Source organism: Scyliorhinus canicula, chromosome 13 (genome assembly GCF_902713615.1).
Source record: "Scyliorhinus canicula chromosome 13, sScyCan1.1, whole genome shotgun sequence".
NCBI classification, from domain to species: Eukaryota; Metazoa; Chordata; class Chondrichthyes; order Carcharhiniformes; family Scyliorhinidae; genus Scyliorhinus; species Scyliorhinus canicula.
This window is the reverse complement of record NC_052158.1, coordinates 46,102,053-46,125,575: the sequence shown is the minus strand read 5'-3', so window position 1 is coordinate 46,125,575 and position 23,523 is coordinate 46,102,053. Positions and strand designations below refer to the sequence as shown.

Genomic DNA, 23,523 nt, shown 5'->3' with positions numbered 1-23,523 from the left:
ATGAATCCTGCAGAATTTGATAAATTATTATTGGGCGGCGAACATCGCAATGGTGAGGAAATGGGCAGTGGAGGAAGGTTTGGTGTTGGGGGGGGGATGGACGCAGCGTTGTGTAGAGGGATGGGTTTGAGGGCACTGTTGTTGGCGCCCTTTCCATTCTCACTGGTTGTGTACTCTGTGAGCCTGTGGTGGTTTCGGTGTTATGGGTGTGGATCCAGTGTATGCAACATTTTGGTTTGGAGGGCATGTTGTGGGCACCGACTACAGGGACTTGTTTGTGGGGGGGTTGTGTTTGCGGGACTGGAGAAGTTGGAAAAGATGTATGAGTTGGCAAAAGAAAATGGTTTTAGGTATAATCTGTAGGTGGAAAGAGCTGCCATCCTTCCCAGGGCTGCCGCCTCCGGTGTTGCAGAGCAAGTCGTTGTCGAAGGATGATATTGGGGAGAGGAGGGTGTCGGATATTTACAGTGAGTTGATGGAAAGAGAGGGCACTCCGGTGGGGAAAATCAGGCACAAATGGGAGCAGTAGGGTGGGGAGATGTGGGCTGAAACGTGCAAAGAGGCCCTGTGGATGGTTAACGCGTCCTCGTCATGTGCGATGTTAAGCATCATCCAATTCAAGGTGGTGCAAAGGGCCCACGTGATGGTTGTGAGGAAGAGCCAATTCTTTGCAGGGGTGGAGGATAGGTGTGGGTGGTGTGCAGGGTAGGCCCGTCCACATGCTTTGGACATGTCCAAAAATGAGGGGGCTCTGGCAGGGGTTCTCAGATGTTATGCCCAAATTCTGGGTGTGAGGGTGGCACCGTGTGGCGATATTCGGTGTGTCAGAGGATCTTGGACTCCAGGTGGGGAGAGAGGCCGATGTATTGACCTTTGTCTCCCTGATAGCCCGGACACGGATTCTGTTGTGTTGGCAGGACTCAGAGCTGCCGAAGACAGGGCTATGGTTGAGTGGCCTGGCAACATTCTTGCATTGGAGAAGGTCAAGTTTGCTTCGCAGAGGTTGAAGGAGGGTGGGGGTGGGTGGTGAGATAAGAGGGAAAAAAATTAGGAAGGCGGGGTGCGGTTGAGGTGTTGGTATCGGGAGAGGTTGGGGGTTTGTGGTTTCTGTTCATGTTGATGTTTTGGTCTTCTGATATTTCCATGTAAATACGTAAAAAGCCTTGAATAAAAATATTTTTAAAAAACAGTAAACCTGTGTCGGCAAAATATGCAGCCTTTTACTCACCCCATCAGCACAGAAACAGATCATTTGATCTATCTGCTTTCGACTGGTGCTCATGCTCCACATGAGCTTTCTCCCTACCTATGTTTATCTCACTATCAGCAGATCCTTCCATTATTTTCTCCCTCATCCACTTACCTGGCTTCCCATCAAATGCATCAAAGCTATTTGTCTCAACCATTCTTCGTGGGAGCAAGTTCCACATTGTAACCATTCTTTGAGAAGTGGTTTCTCTGGAATTCCTCACTGGATTTATTAGTGACCAGCTTACATTTCTGGACCCTAGTTTTGGACTCCCCCACAGAAGTGGAAACATCTTGTGGTGACATGCATCACTGTACATACACAAGGGGTTATTGTAAATACACTACGGCTAAGTAACCACTAGAGGGAGCACCAGAGATGTCATGACACACAGACATACAGCCAATGGGTAATCAGGACACCCAGAGGGTGGCATTACCACAAGGGGGCACTTCACAACCCATATAAAAGGACAGGGCACACATGCTCTGCCTCTTTCCACAGACCGACAACTAGAGAGTACATCAGGGTTGATCAGAAGCATCACACCCAGCACGTGAGTTACTAGTTAGATTAGCAGGAGAGTCAAACTCATTTAAGAACTGTGTTAATAGTTCAATAAACATATTGAACTCATAACAAAGTCTGGACCTTCCTTTGTCAAAGCATACATCAAGGAAGCAGCTTATGCTACACGAAGAAGCATAACACAACACATCTTATCTCCGTTTATCCCAAATTCTTAATTTTACATTTCATCATTTTAAAGATTTCTATGATGCCCCCCCTCACTCTTCCTTTTTCTGGGAAAAAGTACTCTCGCCTGTTCACTCTTTCCTGATGGTTACAATCTCTCGATTCTCAATAAGAACATAAGAACTAGGAGCAGGAGTAGGCCATCTGGCCCCTCGAGCCTGCTCCGCCATTCAATGAGATCATGGCTGATCTTTTGTGGACTCAGCTCCACTTTCCGGCCCGAACACCATAACCCTTAATCCCTTTATTCTTCAAAAAACTATCTATCTTTAACTTAAAAACATTTAATGAAGGAGCCTCAACTGCTTCACTGGGCAAGGAATTCCATAGATTCCCAACCCTTTGGGGGAAGAAGTTCTTCCTAAATTCAGTCCTAAATCTACTTCCCCTTATTTTGAGGCTATGTCCCCTAGTTCTGCTTTCACCCGCCAGTGGAAACAACCTGCCCGCATCTATCCTATCTATTCCCTTCATAATTTTAAATGTTTCTATAAGATCCCCCCTCATCCTTCTAAATTCCAACGTGTACAGTCCCAGTCTACTCAACCTCTCCTCATAATCCAACTCCTTCAGCTCTGGGATTAACCTAGTGAATCTCCTCTGCACACCCTCCAGTGCCAGTATGTCCTTTCTCAAGTAAGGAGACCAAAACTGAACACAATACTCCAGGTGTGGCCTCACTAACACCTTATACAATTGCAACATAACCTCCCTAGTCTTAAACTCCATCCCTCTAGCAATGAAGGACAAAATTCCATTTGCCTTCTTGATCGCCTGTTGCACTTGTAAACCAACTTTCTATGACTCATGCACTAGCACACCCAGGTCTCTCTGCACCCTCTGACATCCTTATCAATGGTTTTTTTGCACCTTCTCCAGTTCCTTTCTGTCCTTTTTCAGTATGTTGATCTGGACTGTGCTCAGCTCTCCAAGTGTCGGCTAAACAAGGTTCCAGACAAGTTCAACATCACTTCTCTGCTTTTCAATTCTATTCCTCCAAAAATGGACTCTTTGTTTGATGTTTTTATAAAATGAATTTGTTGGGCTGCCTTGTTACTTTTAATGATTGATGAATCTGTAGTTCTGCCCTTTCACAACTTGTAAATATGACCGTTGGTCCACCCTAACCTCACCAATTGAAATAATTTGTCCAAAGGAAGTCATGAAGACAAACTGTTGTTATTTTCAAAGTTCCATCAAATCAGCCCATAGACTCCACTTCCCTAAAGTGGTGTCGATGGTAGCCATGATGTGGAGATGTCGGCGTTGGACTGGGGTGAGCACAGTAAGAAGTGAACCTGAAGAAGGAGCTAAGGTCCAAAAGCTAGTGGTTCGAAACAAACCTGTTGTTGTAAGACTTCTTACTGTTTCCTAAAGTACACACAGTTCTTGGAACCCAATGGGGCAAATACTGTGAATGTTGCATTCAGAAAATGCTGGAAATGCTCAGCTCAGCATATATCTGTGGAGAGAGAAGCAACCTCTCTGCAGCCTTTGACATGCCCGACCACACTGTCCTCATCCTGCAACTCTTCGGTGCTGTGCAGTCAGTGGGACTGCTCTGACTTGGGGCGCTTTTTCCTCTTCAGTTGTATGCAGAGAATCTGCTGCAATGGTGAATCTTCCCACCGCCATCGCTCGGGTTCCTCCCAAGGGTCAATCTCTGCTTTTCAATTCGATTCAGCCGCTCGGGCTCGCGCTTCCTCACATTCCAACTGCCGAACGCTGGGCGCCAACCGCCGCTGCGCGCGGCAACACTACAGCTCCCATCAGGCACCGCTGGTTGGTTGGCTCGCTCGCGCTCCCGCTCCCTCCCTCTTCACTGCCGCTCCTCACTGCGCAGGTTCCGGGGACATATGTCGTGTGGTAACATTGTTCTGACTGGGCGCGTGTCTGGAAAGCGGCTGCACAAAACTGGGCAGAGCAGTCAGTAATGCCCCGCCCCCTCCTGTGTCATTGGCTGCGCGGAGCTGTTTGGTTCTGTGTTGGATGGTGAGGGTGTTTATTGGAAACATTTCCCTTCTGATTTACAGACTGAGTTTTGTTGATGGGTTATTGCTGAATACGATAAGTTGAGGTCTAATTATCCGGAAGGGCAGCGACACATTTATTGAAATGTCTTTTAATGTTTTCTTTAAAGATTTTCCATGAAGGCCTCGGCATTTCCCAAAAGCCTGGGCTTGGATTTGATAGTTTTGCCCAGTGCTGTGCGTGAGAGCTGAATTTGGGATATGCAGTCTGAGTGAGTGCAGTGTATCTAATTTCCCAGCATAAACCAGAACCATTCAATCAGCTCCACTGTCGCAATATTTTCCTTAGCTTCCAGCACTTTTCTTCAAATAATTTGGAAAAGCAAGAGAAGAAATTTCAAAATCTCCATTTAATCTCCTGAGTGTTTTTTATATTAAACACTAAGGGTAAAACTGACCTTTCCCAACATGACTCGACCGCATAGTGAATTGGTAGCCCAATTTACACTCTGCCAGACTGTGTTGTTCTCATGGTGCCTGGGAAATGGGCTGAGCGGTGGAAAGAAAGTAGCTACGTTGTCTGCTACTGGTCACTATCCAGTGTCCCTGCTGGAAGTAGAGGATGTGTGACAGTCCAGTGAGGAAAAAGAAAGGACTTGCATCTGATCCCCCTACACAGGGAATAGCAGACTTTACACTCACTGTGGAACAATCTCACTGAGGGGTCAGTCCCTTCGCAAAGGAGGAGAGGGAGTTGGAGGAAATCATGTTTCCATTTCGTGTTTTACAGAAGGATTACACTATACTGCACCAGAGAGGATAGACACCACAGGTGGATCTTGACATTCACCCAAGGAACAACAATGGGTCGACATCCAGAGTCTTCACAGCATTGCCCAACACCGAGACGGTTGAGCAGTGAAACCACCGTCTGGAAATCGGTCAGTTCAGGGGAGCTTTGACATATCATCCGATCTGAAAACTGGTCAGGTGTGGACCTTCTGTCAGAACCAATCTACCAATGGTTCAGCTGTAGATGATCGGTCAGGGTGAGGCTGCAAAGAAGTGTGAGTGGGCTAAAGGTGTGGTGAGAGCTTCAGTCATTCATTGAGCCTCATTAACCACTTGACTCATTCTTGCAGGTGAGGGTCTGCTCATGTGTGAGGAGCACTCCACAAGCTCGCAAGTCTCTCAATACTTGAGGTGCGGTTTCAAACAGCCACATGGAGGAGAAGCCATTCAAGAGTGAGGTTTGTGAACGAGATTTCACACAGTTCTCGAACCTGGTGCAGCACCAATGCTTCCACACTGGGGAGAAGCCACTCAGTTGTGATGTATGTAACAAATCATTCACACAATCATTGTACCTCCCAGACCACCAGAGAACCCTCACAGGGGAGAAACCTTTTAAGTGTGAAATTTGCAACAAGGCTTTTCCGACATCTTCGAGACTCCTGCGACACCAGAAGATTCACACAGGAGAGAAACACTTCAGTTGTGAGGTTTGTCAAAAGGCTTTTACGCACTCCTCTGTTCTCCTGAGACACCAGAGAATTCACGCAGGGGAGAAACACTTCAGATGTGATGTTTGTGAAATGGCTTTTACCCACTCCTGTGATCTCCTGAGGCACCGGAGAACTCACACAGGGGAGAAGCCATTCACGTGCGATGTGTGCAACAAGTCATTCTCTCAGTTAGCAAACCTCCGCACACACCAACGCATTCACACAGGGGAGAAACCATTCACATGCAATGTTTGTGATAAAGCTTTTGTGATGTCCTCAACCCTCCTGATACACCAAAGGATTCACACGGGGGAGAAACCCTTCAAGTGTGACATTTGTGACAAGGCTTTCACCCGCTCCTCCGTTCTCCTGAGACACCAGAGGATTCACACGGGGGAGAAACCCTTCAAGTGTGAGGTTTGTAACAAAGCCTTCACCCGCTCATCTGAGCTCCTGATGCATTGGAGGATTCACACAGGGGAGAAACCCTTCACATGTGAGGTGTGTGACAAATCATTCTCACGCTCCTCAGATCTCCACGCACACAAACGTATTCACACTGGGGAGAAACCCTTCAAGTGCGAGATGTGCAACAAAGCCTTCACGTGGTCATCGCCGCTCGTGAAACACCGACGCATCCACACTAGGGAGAAACAGTTCGAGTGCAAGATGTGCGACAAATCGTTCTCACAGTCGTCGTGCCTCCTGCTCCATCAGAGGATCCACACAGGGCAGTAACTATTCATGTGTGTGGTTTGTCATAAAGGTACTGTAAAATCTTCAAGCCCTGCTGGTTCACCAGAGGATTCAGACAGTGACAAACTCTGTGATGTTTGTGACAAGGCTTTCACCCACTTCTCTGATCTGATGAAGGACCAATGGATCCACACTGGGTGAGAAAGCATTCTAGTGTGAGGTGTGTGACGAGGCTTTCACACTGTCATTGTATCTCCTGGTCCAGCAACATACTCCCATAGGGACAAAACCCTATCGGTACCGGTGAGTTCTTAATAAAGTTCGGACTGCAGAGGTTCAAGAAGGCAGCTCACCACCATCTTCTCAAGTCCAATGAGGGGTGTGCAACAAATATTTTCCTTGCCAGTGATGCACACATCCCATTCAAATTGAAGAATTAAAACAGCACAAGTCCCAAGTTTACAGAGCAGTTGTCGTTCCACACACCAAAACTGTCTTGAGACCCGGACTGTGTATGTGCAGTACATAGAAGCGTGAGAGAAACTCCTTCAGCAATGTCTCTGCAGAATCCTCTGGATTCAATGGCAGGAGCATCAAACAAATTCCAGTATCTGTTTTGAAGTATAAACATTCAGGAAAAGGTCCTGCGCAATGATCATCAACGTATTGGACACTGTCCGCATGGCTAAAAACCATCTGTCCCACTAGCTCCTGTTCTCTCAAATGGCCAACATTCCAGAGGACAAAGAAATCTCCATAATGACACTTGGAAACTCTTCTTGAAATGCAGCAGCATTGACATTAACAGCTGGGAGGAACCTTTGTCCATCGTTCAGAATGGGAAACTAGTCCATCAAACCCCATCACACTGTTGAGTCCCAACACCTTAATGATGAGGCAGAGCACCAACAAACAGGGAAAGAAAATGAAGCAAATCCTGCTGTCCGGATCACACCAACACATGGGATGTCCTGCCCATGTGCACAAAGATCTGTGAGTCGAGAATCTGCCCAATCAGTCACTTGAAGACATATGGCAGAAACTCGGGACCCTGAGTAGTCGTTAACCTCAAATTAAGGGGTGACTTCCGATGACGACATGTAAGAGGAGGTCGCAGATTGGGTAGCTCTCAGCTGAACCTCAGTTTGTGGTCTTTTTCACCCCAATGTGGGGGAGAATGCACATGGAAACCTATCCCAATTCAAAGTTGGTTATGAGAGGATGTCTAAGAATCATAGAAGGAATACTTTGAAGAAAGGAGTAGTGCTAGTCTGCCAGTAGGGTCTAGTTCAGTCGGAGTGCTGTGGGGGGAAAGATGGTGGTGGTGAGCTCTCTGGGTGGGGCTGCTGCAGTAACGATGGAAGCCCTGGCGGAGGTGATGGTGGCTGAGTTTGCGAAGCAGTTCAGCAAGCATTTCGAGTGGCATGGGAGGGAATTGCTGGAGAGGCTTAACTAGTTGGTGGAGGACTCGTTGGCCCCGATTAAGGGCAGTTGGAAGGACATTGAAGACAATGTGGGAATATGGTGAGGTGTTGAAGGGGGTGGACGCAGTGCTATTGAGGCACAGTAACCAGCTTGCTTTTCTGGAGGCCGAGCTGCTGAAGGTGGAGGTCAATAATAAGGACCTGAGAGCAAGGGTCGGGGACTTGGAAAACAAGTCCCGTTAGCTGAATTTACGGACTGTGGGTCTGCCTGAGGTTGTGAAGGGTGGAGGCCGATAGAGTTCTTTTCGACAATGTTGGGGGAGGCTCTTTATTTATTGTATTATGGTATTGTCAATTGTTGGTTGAAAATTGTTTTGGGTGATGGGGGAGTGGGGGTGGGAGTGGTGGAGATAGGAGCAGTTTTGAGAATAAGTGGCCCGGGGGGGGACGGGGGGGGACGGGGGGGGTTGGAATAGGGAAGGGATCGGTTGCTGACGGTAACTGATGTGAATTCTTTGTCCTATCTGATGGGTGGAGCAAGGTGCCATCTTAGGTGGGGCTTGCTGGTTAGTGTATGGTGGGCGGGAGCATCCCCTGTGGGGGTGATAGTTGATCCGGGGGTGGGTGGCGTGGCGGGGGGGGAAGAGTGAGAGACCTCTGATTCGGTTGGCGACGTGGCATATGTGGGACTGGGGGACCCTGTAAAACGGGCAGAAGTCATTGCTGCTTTGAAGAGCTTGAGGACCGATGTGGTGCTGTTGCAGGCAACTCAGTTGCAGGTGAAGGAACAGGTAAGGCTCCATAAGGGTTGGATAAGCCAGATATTTCACTCTGGTTTTGACAGTAGGGCGCGGTGTGGCAATCCGGATCAATAAGAAAGTCCGATGTCAGGTGCAGAAAATGGTGCCGGATCAGGGGGCAGATATATGATCTTCTTGGGGGTGCTGGACAGCAGGTAGATAGTTTTGAGGCATGTTTACGCTCCAAATTGGGATGTTGAAGGTGGTGGAGGCGGCAATCGCGGAAATGGATCTGCGTCAATTGTTCCTTTTGGGGGGGTGGGGGGTTGATTGGAATACAGTCTTGGATCCGAAGGTGGACGCTCCAAGCTGGTCTTCGCCCCTTCAGATGGGAGTAGGCGAAGGTGTTGGCGGCATTTATGATGGAGATTGGGGGGGGGGGATACGTGGCGGTATTTGCACCCGTGAGGCATGGAGTGCTCCTTTTTCTTGCTGGTGCATAAGGTCTAATCGCACATTGATTTCTTTATTATGGGAAGACGTCTGTTTCTGGGGTTCGGGGAGCAGAATATTCTGCAATTGTTGTTTCAGATCATGCCCTGCACTTGGCCGATGTGGTGCGAGAGAGGGGCAAATGGCCGGCTTAGAGTTTAGCACATCTGGGGTTCTGTGTGAGAGTAGCGAGGGCAATTGATGAGTATGTAGAGTGTAACAAAAATGGAGAGGTCTTTCCCTCAGTACTCTGAGAAGCGTTGAAGGTAGTGGTGTGAGAAGAAATAATTGCCTATAAGGTACAGGCCGATGGGGAGGAGCATCAGCGGCTGGAGGTGGTTGGGAAATATGCGGAGGACCCCAGCCCCCGAACTATTGGCTAATAGAAAGATGCTGCAGACGCAGTAAAATCTGGTGACCATCGATAAGGTGATGCGCCAGCTGCGGAGGGCAAGGTGGCTGGGGGGGATGATGTGGGAGGTGGGCAAGGGGCCGCATCTGAGAAGGGGTGTTTGAGTCATTCTATGAGAGATTGTATTGGTCAGAACCACCAGACAGCCCCGATTAGAGTAGAGGAGGTATTGGGGGGCCTAAAGGCCATGCAGTCGGGGAAGTCCCCGGGGCCGGATGGATACCCAGTAGAGTTTTATAGGAAGTTCTCGGAGCTGGTGGGCCCGGTCTTGGCGAGGGTTTTCAATGAGGCAAGGGACAGAGGGACCAAGCCGCCAACAATGTCACAAGCCACCATATCTCTGATATTGAAGCGGGGTAAAGACCCGGAGGTGTGCGGGTCCTACAGGCCAATCTCCCTGATTAATGTAGACGCCAAGCTCCTGGCAAAGGTACTGGCGGGTAGAATGGAGGACTGTGTACCGGAGGTGATTGGGGAGGATCAAACGGGGTTCGTGAAAGGTAGGCAGCTGGCGGCCAATCTGAGGAGATTGCTCAATGTGATAATGATGCCCCCGGCGGGTAGAGAGGTGGAGGTAGTGGTGGCAATGGACGCCGAGAAGAACCACCAGAGAATGAGTTGAAGTTTTCCAGGTGGGGGAGGGGGGGTGGCGGGTGGCGGTGGTTGGAGTGTCCTACATTGGATGAGAAAGATTGGGGAAGGGTTAAAAGAGCCACTGGGGGAGGGGTGGAGAAAGCTTGGAAGGTAATCGGAAGCGTGCAGACGGGCAAAGCCAGATGGGTTTCCAGTGGAATTTTATTAAAAGTTTGCCGAACGACTGATACCACTGCTAGGTCGAGGCATTGATTTTTTAGGAAACATTTTATTGAGGCATTTATAATTTTAACATATTAACATTCTAAATAACAGAACGGTCCGACACACACAAAAGTCCCACCGTAACATACTCCTAGTGGAGGTATTTAATGGCTCGGGGGTCGCTCCCGGGGACGATGCTGCAGGCATTTATTTCGCTCCATCTGAAGAAGGATAAGGACCAAGTGGAGCGTGGGTCGTATCGGCCAATTTCTCGATTGAATGTCGATGCTAAGATCCTGCTGAAGGTGTGAATACTCAGTTTGTAAGAGCATCTGCCAAGCTTTGTTGGGGAGGATCTAACAGGGTTTGTGAAGGGTAGGTGGTTGTCGTTTAACGTGCAACGCCTGTTAAATGTGGTTCTGTCCGTGCCAGAGGCGGGGGTGGCGCAGAAGGTTTTGTGGCGCTGTACAGAAAAGGCCTTTGACAGGGTAGAGTAGAACTATTTGTTTGTGGTGTTGGAGCAGTTTGGGGTTGGGCCCAAGTTTGTGTCGTGGGTGAGACGATTATATCAGAAGGACTTGTGTTCACACACATAGTACGAATTCAAACTATTTCCATTGAGGAATTTGGATGAGTGATAGGGAGATAGTGAGAGGTAATGGAACGCAGGGTGTCCTATTACGCTGACGACATGTTACTGTATATTTCGGACCCGGTCCCTACAATAAAGAACGGTTTGAAGTGGTTTGGCATGTTCTCTGGGTAAAAGTTAAATCTTGAGAAGAGTGTCTTTTGTTGGTTACCCCGCCGGAGATGGGAGCTAATCTGTGCCGGTTGCCATTTCGTTTGACTGGCACCCATTTTAGGTACTTAGGGGTGCAGGTAGCACAGGATTGGGCTCCGCTTCGGAAATTAAACTTTACGAGTCTGGTGGGTAGGGTTAAGGCTGATCTCTAGAGGTGAGAGAGCCTCTCCCTGTCCTTGGCAGGCCGAGTGTGCTCAGTGAAGATGAACATTCTGCCTTGATTTCTGTTCCTATTCCAATGCTTGCTGTTTTTCTTGCCAAACGCATTTTTTGCAGGGGTAAAGAGACAGATTTTCTCCTTTATTTGGGCGGGAAGGTTGCTAGTATTCGACGAATAGTCTTGCAAAGGAACCGGTGATTTGGGGGCTTGGCGTTGCCAAGCTTGATCATCTTCTATTATTGGGCAGCAAATGCGGAGAAGATATTGGGCTGATGTGGGGATCAGGAGGCAGTTTGGGTGAGGATGGAATCAGGTTCGTAGCGGGTGTTGGCGACGCCTCCACCTCCATTCTCTCCAGGGAAGGTTTTATGTAAGCCAGTGATAATCATGACATTGGAAATATTGCAACAATTCTGGCAGCATTTTAAATTAGGAAGGTTGTCGAAGTTGGTGCCAATCTGTGATTATCACATGTTTGAGCTGACAAGATTGGATGCCAGGTTTCAAGGCTGGCTGGAGAAGAGGGTGGAAGGTTTGGGGGACTTCTTTCTGGAGGGGCAGTTCGTGCCGGGAGGAGTTTCTGGAGGGGCGGTTCGTACCCAGAGGAGTTGGTTAATTGAAAGTTTGATGTAAGGTAGTTTGTCTACTGTTTTAGCAATGTTCTGTATAGGTTTATAACTTAGAATAAATTCACTTTTTACCTTAACCCAAACTACCTGTTTTGTCAGCATGGTGTGTTCCTATTCACTGAAACACTCAGGAGTCTACAGTAAGAATTCTGGACACAATATATTGATCAGTGTCACTGTGGCTGGTATATTTTCTCTATCAATGGGTTGATCATTTCCAGTTCACAGGAAGAAGTATATTTCCCCAAGATAGACTTTAATTTATGTATCAACTTTCATTGAGCTGTGGCGTCAATGCTTTCTGAAGTGTAGTCACTGGGAACACGGCAGCCAATTAATGCGTAGCAAGCTCCCACAAGCCCCAATGTGATACTGACCAGATAATCTGTTTTTGTGATGTTGATTGCAGGATCCATATTAGAACAAACAAAGAAAAGTACAGCACAGGAACGGGCCCTGCGGCCGTCAAAGCCTGTGCCGACCATGCTGCCCATCTCAACTAAAATCTTCTACACTTCCTGGGTCCATATCCCTCTATTCCCATCCTATTCATGTATTTGTCAAGATGCCCCTTAAATGTCACTATCGTCCCTGCTTCCACCATCTCCTCCGGCTAGTTCCAGGCACCCACTACCCTCTGTGTAAAAAAACTTGCCTCGTACATCTCCTCTAAACCTTGCCCCTTGCACCTTAAACCTATGCCCCCTAGTAATTGACCCTTCTACCCTGGGAAAAAGCCTCTGACTATCCATCCTGTCGATGCCCCTCATAATTTTGTAGACCTCTATCAGGTCACCCCTCAACCTCCGTCGTTCCAGTGAGAACAAACCAAGTTTATTCAACCGCTCCTCGTAGCTAATGCCCTCCATACCAGGCAACATCCTGGTAAATCTCTTCTGCACCCTCTCTAAAGCCTCCACATCCTTCTGGTAGTGTGGCGACCAGAATTGAACACTATACTCCAAGTGTGGCCGAACTAAGATTCTATACAGCTGCAACATGGTTTGGATGGGGCAGGTTTAGCACAGGGCTAAATCGCTGGCTTTGAAAGCAGGCCAGCAGCACGGTTCATTTCCCGTACAAGCCTCCCCGAACAGCCACTGGAATGTGGCGACCAGGGGCTTTTCACAGTAACTTCATTTGAAGCCTACTTGTGACAATAAGCGATTTTCACATGACTTGCCAATTCTTATACTCAATGCCCCGGCCAGTGAAGGCAAGCTTCTTGACTACCTTCTCCACCTGTATTGCCCCTTTCAGTGACCTGTGGACCTGTACACCTAGATCTCTCTGACTGTCAATACTCTTGAGGGTTCTACCATTCACTGTATATTCCCTACCTGCATTAGATCTTCCAAAATGCATTACCTCACATTTGTCCGGATTAAACTCCACCTGCCAACTCTCCGCCCAAGTCTCCAAACGATCTAAATCATGCTGTATCCTCTGGCAGTCCTCACGCTATCCGCAATTCCACCAACCTTTGTGTCGTCTGCAAACTTACTAATCAGACCAGTTACATTTTCCTACAAATCATTTATATATTCTACGAACACCACTAGTCACAACCTTCCAATCAGAAAAGCACCCTTCCATTGCTACTCTGTGCCTTCTATGACCGAGCCAGTTCTGTATCCATCTGCCAGCTCACCCCTGATCCCATGTGACTTCACCTTTTGTACCAGTCGGCCATGAGGGACCTTGTCAAAGGCCTTACTGAAGTTCATATAGACAACATCCACTGCCCTACCTGCATCAATCATCTTTGTGACCTCTTTGAAAAATTCTATCAGGTTAGTGAGACACGACCTCCCCTTCACATAACCGTGCTGCCTCTCGCTAATACGTCCATTTGCTTCCAAATGGGAGTAGATCCTGTCTCGACCAGGACATCAGTGATAACTCCCTGCTCTTGTACAATGTAATGTTATGGAATCTTTTACATTCACCTGAGAGGGCAGACAAGGCCTTGGTTTAACTCATTCAGACAGTGGAACACTCCCTCAGTACTGCACTGGAATGTCAGCCTCAGTGTTCAAGTGTTCCTGAACTTGTTTAGCAAGGGGCAGTCGCTGCGGGGTAAATCAAAACCATTCGACAAATGGAGTTTGTCACGAGGAATTTTGTTCATGAATTCCCGTGATTCCCATTCCTTGATCCAAAGAATATCCACTGGGAGATCTTGCTCAGGAAGGTTGCTCCATATGGAGCACTGAGATGGCAGATGGTCAGTAGATGGGTTGAACAGGTCATCACGGAGTGGGTAAGTGAGGGGCAGTACAGAAGATTTCAAACAGTTTTGTGGGTTCTGGTCAGTCAGGGGATGTGTGGGGGAGTGATGTTTGTGAGGATAACAAACCAGGGGAGTGAAGCTGAGTGAAGGCTTCCAGTTATGATGCACATTGTTTTGTTCAGTTGAGTCTCAGCAAGATGTGTGTGATGTCCTTTACCAGACAGGCGCTCAGTCCTCTGTGGCAGAGACAGGATGGTTGCTGGGGTCCGGAGTGTTGTGGCAGGAGCTCCCCACATAGATCCAGAATACCTGGACAACAGATTGTTTCTGGTTTCGATCTTTGCTCCTATTTTCTTCAGATTGTTAAAACTTATTTCTTCATTCATAGAATTTGGACGTTATTGGCTAGACCAGCATTTATTGCCCATCCCCAATTGCCCTTGAGAAGGCAGTGCTGAGCCACCTTGTTGAACTGCTGCAATTCATGTGGTGTAGGTAATCCACAGTACAGGATTCCAGGATTTTGACCCAGCGACAGCTGTAAGGGTCCCTCCAGTTTATACCCTGTTTGTACTCTTATTTCCCCTGTCATTTATTTTTGCCATTGCATTTTTGATCCATGGATGATTCATGGACATGTGTCTTTAAGGCAGCCTGGATCTTTAATTCAAGCAGAGGAAAGCCTGTACCTTTGATTCAAACAGAAAATTCCAGAAGGTTGTGATATTTTGCACTGGTGATTGTGGACTGGCCAGTGTCAGTGATGATGCGGTTTGATGGATTTGGCTGATGGCCATTGAATTGACCCAAAAAGGCTGTGCTCTGCTTGTTAACAAGAGGTGATTGGAAATTACCCACTGAAGTGTCTTCAGAGTTACGAGGTTCCATTTTGGTTTCACTTTTGATTCTGCAACCTGGATGAAGGTATCTAATTAACTCTCCAAAAAGATCTAACTAAACCTCTACGGAAGGCCACTTTGAGAGCACTCTCTCTCTCCCCCCAGCAAGTCTGAATGTCATTCTCTTGAGAATACAAAGGCCTGAAGTCAAACCATGAGCTAAAAGACCGAATGTTGGAGAAGCACTCGAGAAGCTCGGCCATCCAGCCCACTTGATTGGCACCCCCACATCCACAATTACTTCCGGTGGAGGTGATATGCTGAACAGTCACACGCTAGGTGGCTCTTCCTTGGGAAATTCAAATTATGCCCTTTAACCCAAAATAACATAAAACATCCCCACCCTTATCCTAAACTAATATCAATTGGAGGAAATGCTCTCAAACCAGTCACAGTGACAGAAACACGGTAAAAGCAGCAAAAGTCAGGAGAGGAAGATCCAGACCGCAGACATGCGGAGAGAAGCAGAGCAGCAGGTGGACAGAGTGAGATCACCAGCGGGAGCACAGGCCCACAGGAGCTCCAAAGACACAGGGATTCCATCAAGGAGGATCTGATGGCGGCCGTGAGGTCGGCCATAGAAATCGCGCTGGCCCCTTCGAAGAGGTGCTGGAACGAATGGAGCGGAGATTGGAGACCAAGGAGACAACAGTACAGGAGCTGGAAAACTCAGCCACAGACCAGAGTGATTGGGTCGGCCCGCTCAAGGCAGAAGTGGCAAGGTTGGTGAAGATCCAGAGAATGCTCATGGGAAAGGTGGAAGATCAGGAGAACAGGACACGCCACCAGAACTTAAGAATTGTCAGACTACCTGAGGGCACAGAGGTGGGAACCTGATGGAGCACATCACCCAGGTGCTCGGAATGCCGGTCAGAGAGGAAAATTTCCCCAAACCCCCAGAGGTAAACTGGGCCCACAGGTCGCTCCAGCAAAGGCCCAAAACAGGGGAACCCCCACATGCAATTATTGCCAGGTTCCACAAATATCAGGACAGAGAGCAAATTCTGAACTGGGCAGGAAGCACATGTTCCTGATGGGAGGGACATACAATCTGTCAGGACATTGGGGTAGAACTAGCCAAGTGCTGGGCTGAGTTTAATGGGGCCAAGGCAGCTTTATTCAAGAATAAGGTAAGGTTCGAAATGCTGTACGCAGCCAGACTCTAGGTAATGTATGGCTATAAGGAACATTATTTTAACATGTTGGAGGACACTGACTAGTTCATCCTGAAGAACAAGCTGGGCAGACAACAATAGCGGACTTGTGTGTACCATGAACAACGTGTCTTCGATCTCTATGCTGAACGTTTGCTCAACTTAGGATGGGGAGAAGGTAGAGGTATAATGAGACAAGAAGGAAGAGAATAAAATGGGCGACAGGTAGGAGGAGCTGCTCCCAGGGGACAGCCACCATGCTGGCAAATATGCTAGTGCGCAAAAGTGAGAGGAGAGCCGGGCACAACTCCTGAAAGGGAGAGTGCCTGGGAGAAAGGGGTGGGGGGGGGGGGGGGGGGAGAGGGGAGAAGGCTAAAGGGGTACGGGTAAAGGGGGAAGGCAACAGGGATATGGGGTAAGGGGAACGGCAAGGACAGATGGGCTCAGAGGGAATTGGGAACTAGATGGGGGAGGGAATTGGGGGGAGGGTAGAATGCTGGTTCCAACAGTTCACACATGGAAGCGGCCAAAACAAAGAAGACAACAGTGGCCATCTTAGGTGGCCCACAAGCAAAGGAAACTTTGGCCTGCAGGATCATGTCCACCTAGTAAGTAGGGCTGATCCCGCAGGAGGGTGGGGAACAGAAACCACCCCACCATAATAGTCACCTGGCATGTCGGGGGACTTAACGGCCCAGTGATAAGATCCAGAGTATTCGCCCATCTGAAAAGCCTGAGGGCCGACATAGTCTTCCTCCAGGAGTCACACCTGAGGGAGAAGGACCAAATGAGGGTAAGAAAACGTTGGAAGGACAAGCCTACCAAGTGTGCCATGGGACGAGGGCGAGATGGGCGGGCATACTGTTTAGCAAAAGGACGGCCTTTACAGCAACGAATATGGTGACGGACACAGGGTAGGGGGGCGGGTGGTATGTAATAGTTAACGATGCCCTGGAAGGGGCACCAGTGGTGCTTCTAAATGTGTATGCCCCCAATTGGGATGACGCTGACTTAGTCAAAAAGCCCATGGCAGAAATCCCCGACTAAATTCTCAGCAACTCACCATGGGGGGATGCTTCAACTGTGTACAGCACCCAAGGACAGACAAATCCAGCCCCAAATCAGGGAAATTATCGGCTATGACAAGAGAACTGAACGCCTTTCATGAAGCAGATGGGGGTTCCACCATCAGAGGGAGAAGGAGTTCTCCCAAGTCCTCAAAGTATACTCCTCGGTCGACTTCTTTGTAGTGGACAAATTGGTGTTTCCAGGTGTGGTCGGGACGGAATACTCTGCAATCGTAATCTCAGACCATGCAGCACACTATGTGGATGTAATATTGGAGACGGGCCGGGACCAGAGCCCCACCTGAAAGTTGGACCTCCACGCCAACAAGGTATTTTGTGAGAAAACGTTACAAGCCATTGATAGGTACGCATCCTGCAATCAGCTTCCCTGGCTCCGACACCACATCCCCTGCCCCGTCCGTATCTTCAATATTTCCCTGGGCGTGGCCTGCCTTCGTAGCTGATGCGTATTCGACTCACCTTCTTCCCGTATTGGTACTGCACCCAACTTGCCCTCCCCATTGTCAACCTATCGAATTGCCCCAGCAATTGTTTCTTCGCCAATCCGTGGTGGGTGCCCTTGAGTACTCCCTGTCTACCTCCACTATCTTGTTCATTAGTAGTTCATATTCGTCTCTCCTTTTCCCAGCCACATGTGCCTTGAACGAGATAATCTACCCAGACCACTGCTTTTAGTGCTTCCCAAAATCTGGCTGCCAACATCTCCCTGTTTTGGTTCTCTACCTAATCTTTAATCAGAGCCCGCACTTCATTGCACAACCCTCTATCGGCCAACAAAACCAAATCTATCCTCCACCCGGCCACCTGCTCCCGTCCCGATCTAAGCCGAAATGCAACCAATGGGGCGCATGGTCGAGATTACTATCCCCGCGTACTCTGCCCCCTTCACCCAAACCAAAACCTCCCAACTCACTGCAAAAAAGTTGCTTATTGAATTCACCCTATAAACATGTGAGAAAAAGGAATACTCCCTTCTTCCTGTGCTTGGCCAGCAACCCCTCACATAAAACCTACATCGTCCCAATTCGGTGTCCCCTCTTAATACCCCACTCAACATCGCATATCTCCCACCCGGGTCCCTCACTTCCTTCATGCTCACAAACCACATTTTCTTGCTCATCAAAATGGCCACCCCCGCGACTTTGAATCCAACCAGAGTGGAAAACCTCTCCATCCAATGGGCTGTTTAGCACACTGGGCTAAATCGCTGGCTTTGATAGCAGACTGAGGCAGGCCAACAGCACGGTTCGATTCCTGTAACAGCCTCCACGAAAAGGCGCCGGAATGTGGCGACTAGGGGCTTTTCACAGTAACTTCATTGAAGCCTACCCGTGACAGTAAGCGATTTTCATTTCATTTAATTTCATCCCTTAGCCTAATCTCGTCCTTTATGCAGAGGTGGGTCTCCTGCAGAAAGAGGCACCTTCCCTGCGCGCACACATTCCAAGACCAGCGCTTCCACCTTAGGGAAGGCCTCGGGGATGAAAAATCAGAAGCGACTGAAAAGTGAACAGGAATCTTGGCAGCACATTCATCTTTAGTCCCACTCATGCATTATTTGAATCCCCAGATACCTACCTGCTCCCTTGCCACCTTCAAGGACACATCCAACAATCGAACTCGCATCACAAATTTCAGTCCAAACCCAAACCTTCCCTGAACCTCACACAGCTACCTCCTCTCTACCCGGTCGAATGCCTTCTCCGTGCCCATGAACACAATCACCTCTGGCTCCTGTCCCCCTGCCATAGTCATAATTACATTCAGCAACCTCTTAATGTTACGTAGAGCTGCCTCCCCTCACAAAACCCGTTTGGTCTTCAGAAACCACCACTGGGTCCAGACCTGCAACCTACAGGGCAACACCTTCACCAGGACTTTCACATCCGTGTTTAGCAGCAAAATGGCATGTAGTGGGTTCTTCCCCTTTTTCTGCATCAACTATCGTAGTCGGCAGCCCTCCCTTTTCACCACCTCAGTAAACATACCCACCAGGTTGAGGTGGGGGGGGGGGGGGGGGCAACTCCGTCACAAACTGCTTGTAAAATCCCACCGGAAAGCTGTCCGGCCCCGGGGCCTTCCCCCACTATGTTCTGCTAATACACTCCATCATCTCCCTTAGCCCCAATGGCTCCTCCAACGCAGCCCCAATGGCTCCTCCAATGCCTTCTCCAACTTTGTGAACTCCAACACACCCAGAAACCTCCCATATTCTCTGCCTCAGCCATTGGCTCAGCCCTACAATAGCCGTCGTAGATAGCCTTAAATACCTTATTTATCCTCTCTGGCTCCAACACCACCTCTGCCTTCTCTACCCTCACCTGCAGAATTTCCCTGGATTCTGCCACTGATTCATTCCTACAAGCTATTGAACTGTCAGTTTTTTTTGTGTGGGGGAGAGCTCCACAAGATCGTAAAATCTCCTAACACACAAAGTGCATCTGCTTCAACCATCATTAGCACAAGGGCAGACACATACGGGGAAACAATTCCAGTGTGAGGTTTGTGATTGATGAATCTGCAGATGATTTGTTAAACACATCACCCGTGAACGGTTTCTCCCATGTGATTGCCTCTGTGTCTACGGAGAGTCGGTGACACAGAGAATGAATTGTCACACACATAGCGCGTGAAGGGTTTTTCCTGTGTGGTCAAATCATTTGTGGATTCATCGACCCACTGTAAACACCGACACATTCACACGGGAAACAGATAAACTGTTCCAGTGTGATTTTTGCAAGAAAGCTTTCATCCGATCCTCCCATATTCTATCACACCAATGTGTTCACACAGGGAAGAAATCCTGACCATGTAAGGTATGGGACTAATTATTCCCATACTCATTGGCATCTGTGTACACCTATATATTCACATATACATGTGACAAATCATTTCCCCACTCATTGGCTCTCTCCATACACCAATTCATTCAACTGGTGAGAAACCATTTATATGCAAGCTGTGCAACCAATCATTCCCACAGTCATCAGACCCCAGCACATTCCCTTATACGGGGAGTTGTCTGTGTTCTTTACCCTCCAGTGCTCACACAGGAGAGCGTCCTTCCAAATCACTGTCTGTCTCAGCAGTATCTGTCGCCAAACACTCCCATCATCAGTCCAATCATTTCAAGAAGGTCAATTTATAATAATCTTTATTAGTGTCACAAGTAGGCTCGCATTAACACTGCAATAAAGTCACTGTGAAAATCCCCTAGTCGTCACACCCGTTCGGTTACACTGAGCAAGAATTCAGAATGTCCAATTCACCTACCAAGCACGTCTTGCGGGAAGAAACCTGAGCATCCGGAGGAAACCCCCGCAGACACGGGGAGAACGTGCAGCCTCCGCTCAGACAGTGACCCAAGCCGGGAATGGAACCCGGGACCCTGGTGCTGTGAAGCAACAATAATTTAATTGGATTGGATTGGATTGGTTTATTGTCACGTGTACCGGGTACAGTGAAAAGTATTGTTCTGTGCACAGTTCAACAGATCATTCCATACATGAATAGAAAATACACAGGGCAAACATAAAATACATAATGAAAATATATAGACACAGGCATCGGGTGAAGCATATGGGCAGCATGGTAGCATTGTGGTTAGCACAATTGCTTCACAGCTCCAGGGTCCCAGGTTCGATTCCGGCTTGGGTCACTGTCTGTGTGGAGTCTGCACATTCTCCCCATGTGTGCGTGGGTTTCCTCTGGGTGCTCCGGTTTCCTCCCACAGTCCAAAGATGTGCAGGTTAGGTGGATTGGCCATGCTAAATTGCCCTTAGTGTCCAAAATTTCCCTTAGTGTTGGGTGGGGTTACTAGGTTATGGTGATAGGGTGGAGGTGTGGACCTTGGGTAGGGTGCTCTTTCCAAGAACCGGTGCAGACTCGATGGGCTGAATGGCCTCCTTCTGCACTGTAAATTCTATGATTATACTCAGTAGAGAGGATGTCTGAAGAGATCAGATCAGTCCATAAGAGGGTCGTTTAGGAATCTGGTAACAGCGGGGAAGAAGCTGTTTTTGAATCTGATGTTTGTATCTCCTGCCCGATGGAAGAAGTTGGAAGAGTGAATAAGCCAGGCGGGAGGGGTCTTTAATTATGCTGCCTGGTTTCCCAAGGCAGCGGGAGGTGTAGACAGAGTCAGTGGATGGGAGGCGTGTTCATGTGATGGACTAGGTGGTGTTCATGACACTCTGTAGTTTCTTACAGTCTTGGGCTGAGCAGTTGCCACACCAGGCTGCGATGCAGCCGGATTGTAAGCTTTCTATGGTGCATCTGTAAAGGTTGGCAGAAGTCAATGTAGATATGCCAAATTTTCTTACTTTCCTGAGAAAGTGTAGGCACTGTTGTGCTTTCTTGGTCATAGCGTCAACATGGGTGGACCAGTACAGATTGTTGGTGATGTGCATAAATCACCAAATATGTATATATGTGTTCATTTTTGAAATTTAAAATCCTTTGAGTTGAAAAATGCAGAAAGGGGTGGCACAGTGGTTAGCACTGCTGTCTCATGGCATGGAGGACCCGGGTCACTATCCATGTAAAGTTTGCACGTTCTCCCAGTGTCTGTATGGGTCTCACCCCCACAGTCCAAAAAGATGTGCAAGGTAGGTTGATTGGCCATACTAAATTGCCCAATTAATGGGGAAGAAAAGAATTGCGTACTCTAAATTTAGTTAAGAAAAAGAAAATGCAGAAAGATCACTGTTTTTGTTTACTAAATTTGAGCTGTTGCAAATGTAGCTGCCCTGGAGATGGCTCAGACTTTGTCATGAGATATATCTCTTATTGTTTGTCCCCCTGGGTGCAGGCTGAAAACTGTCCTTAACACTCGTGAAATGTGTCACAAGACAGCACAGCAAAGTCTGGACCGTGATTTCTTTTTCATTGTCATTTCTTCCTTTAGGCAAAGCTGACCCATAATGCCCAGGAGCACTCGTTGACTGGAGGGTGGATTCCGTACATCAAGGAGCTGACGGAACAGGAGGAGTTCATGAAGAAGCTGTTTGGCCTCTCCAACCCCACGATAACCAATGGATCAGATATAAGACCATAACAGATAGGAGCAGAAGTAGGCCATTTGGCTCATTAAGTCTGCTCCTCCATTCAATGAGATAATGACTAATCTAATGTGATTATCCTCAACTCCACTTTCTTGCCTCAACCCTTGGTTCCCTTCCTCATTAAAACCATATCTCGGCCTTGAACATGCTCCAAAGATGTGCGGGTCGGGTGGAGTTGTGGGGCTAGTGTGGAGAAGTGGGCCTAGGTGGGGTGCTCTTTCAGAGGGTACAGACTCGATGCGCTGAATGGCCTCCTGCACTGCGGAGTGTCTTATGTTTTTAACACTCCAGCCTCTACAGTAAAGAATTCCAGCCTGACTATTGTCTGAGAGAAGAAACTGCTCTGCTGCCCTCCAGCAGAGGGCAGCAGAGCAGAGCTACTGATCAGCTGTTCTGGGGGAATTTGCATACGTGCAGTGCGGTCAGCCTAAGTTGAAGGTGGTTTGTGGAGGGGCTGTTGGCAAGTGACAGTTAAACCCGAAACACTTTGTGAGTGTTTCCCACCCTACCTACTCCTCTAACCAACCCCCCCACCCCACGGTGGTTGGGAAGCGGGAGCAGGGGCCTGTCGTGAAGGTGAGTGAGTGCCTTTAAATTTGCTTAACTTTCAGCGGGAGCAGGGTTTGAGGTAACATCAGGTAAGCTCTTCCTTTCTTTTTCTTTTTCTTGTTTTTTTTTAATCTAGAGGTGATGTCAGGGAAGGCAGTACAATGCTCCTCCTGCAGAATGTTTGAGGTGAGGGACGCCGTCAGTGTCCCTGCTGATTTCATCTGTGGGAAGTGCACCCAACTCCAGCTCCTCAAAAACCGTGTTAGGGACCTGGAGCTTGAGCTGGATGAACTTCGGATCATTCGGGAGGCAGAGGGGGTCATAGATAGGAGCTTCAGGGAAGTAGTTACACCAAAGACAGGAGATAGATGGGTAACTGTAAGAGGGACTGGGAAGAAGCAGTCAGTGCAGGGACCCCCTGCGGTCGTTCCCCTGAGTAACAAGTATACCGTTTTGGATACTTGTGGGGGGGACGACTTACCAGGGGTAAGCCATGGGGTACAGGCCTCTGGCACGGAGTCTGTCCCTGTTGCTCAGAAAGGAAGGGGGGAAAGGAGTAGAACATTAGTAATTGGGGACTCAATAGTCAGGGGCACAGATAGGAGATTTTGTGGGAGCGAGAGAGACTCACGTTTGGTATGTTGCCTCCCAGGTGCAAGGGTAAGTGATGTCTCGGATCGTGTTTTCCGGGTCCTTAAGGGGGAGGGGGAGCAGCCCCAAGTCGTAGTCCACATTGGCACTAACGACATAGGTAGGAAAGGGGACAAGGATGTCAGGCAGGCCTTTAGGGAGCTAGGATGGAAGCTCAGAGCGAGAACAAACAGAGTTGTTATCTCTGGGTTGTTGCCCGTGCCACGTGATAGTGAGATGAGGAATAGGGAGAGAGAGCAATTAAACACGT

General features: G+C 48.4%; 3 protein-coding genes across 4 annotated transcripts in view; 2 read left to right on the top strand and 1 right to left on the bottom strand.

Moving 5' to 3' along the window:
• LOC119975587 overlaps positions 1-23,523 on the top strand; it is a 639,245-nt gene that overhangs the window by 37,381 nt on the left and 578,341 nt on the right. The window lies entirely within an intron of this gene.
• The window catches only part of LOC119976646 (zinc finger protein 2-like), a 482,048-nt gene that overhangs the window by 254,483 nt on the left and 204,042 nt on the right, over positions 1-23,523 (bottom strand). The gene's annotated exons all lie outside the window — the stretch shown is intronic.
• Positions 3,873-22,371, top strand: LOC119976683 (zinc finger protein 271-like). Of its 2 annotated transcripts, XR_005462963.1 has the most exons (3): positions 3,873-3,997; positions 4,766-7,169; positions 21,917-22,371. XR_005462963.1 is itself a non-coding variant. In XM_038817382.1 (2 exons), exon 2 carries the CDS (start codon positions 5,199-5,201, stop codon positions 6,216-6,218), a length of 1,020 nt encoding a protein of 339 aa, XP_038673310.1. In that variant the 5' UTR covers positions 3,873-3,997; positions 4,766-5,198; the 3' UTR covers positions 6,219-8,019. The 2 variants fall into 2 exon arrangements, 1 of the variants encoding a protein (XP_038673310.1); XM_038817382.1 differs by lacking the exon at positions 21,917-22,371 and having other exon boundaries at positions 4,766-8,019.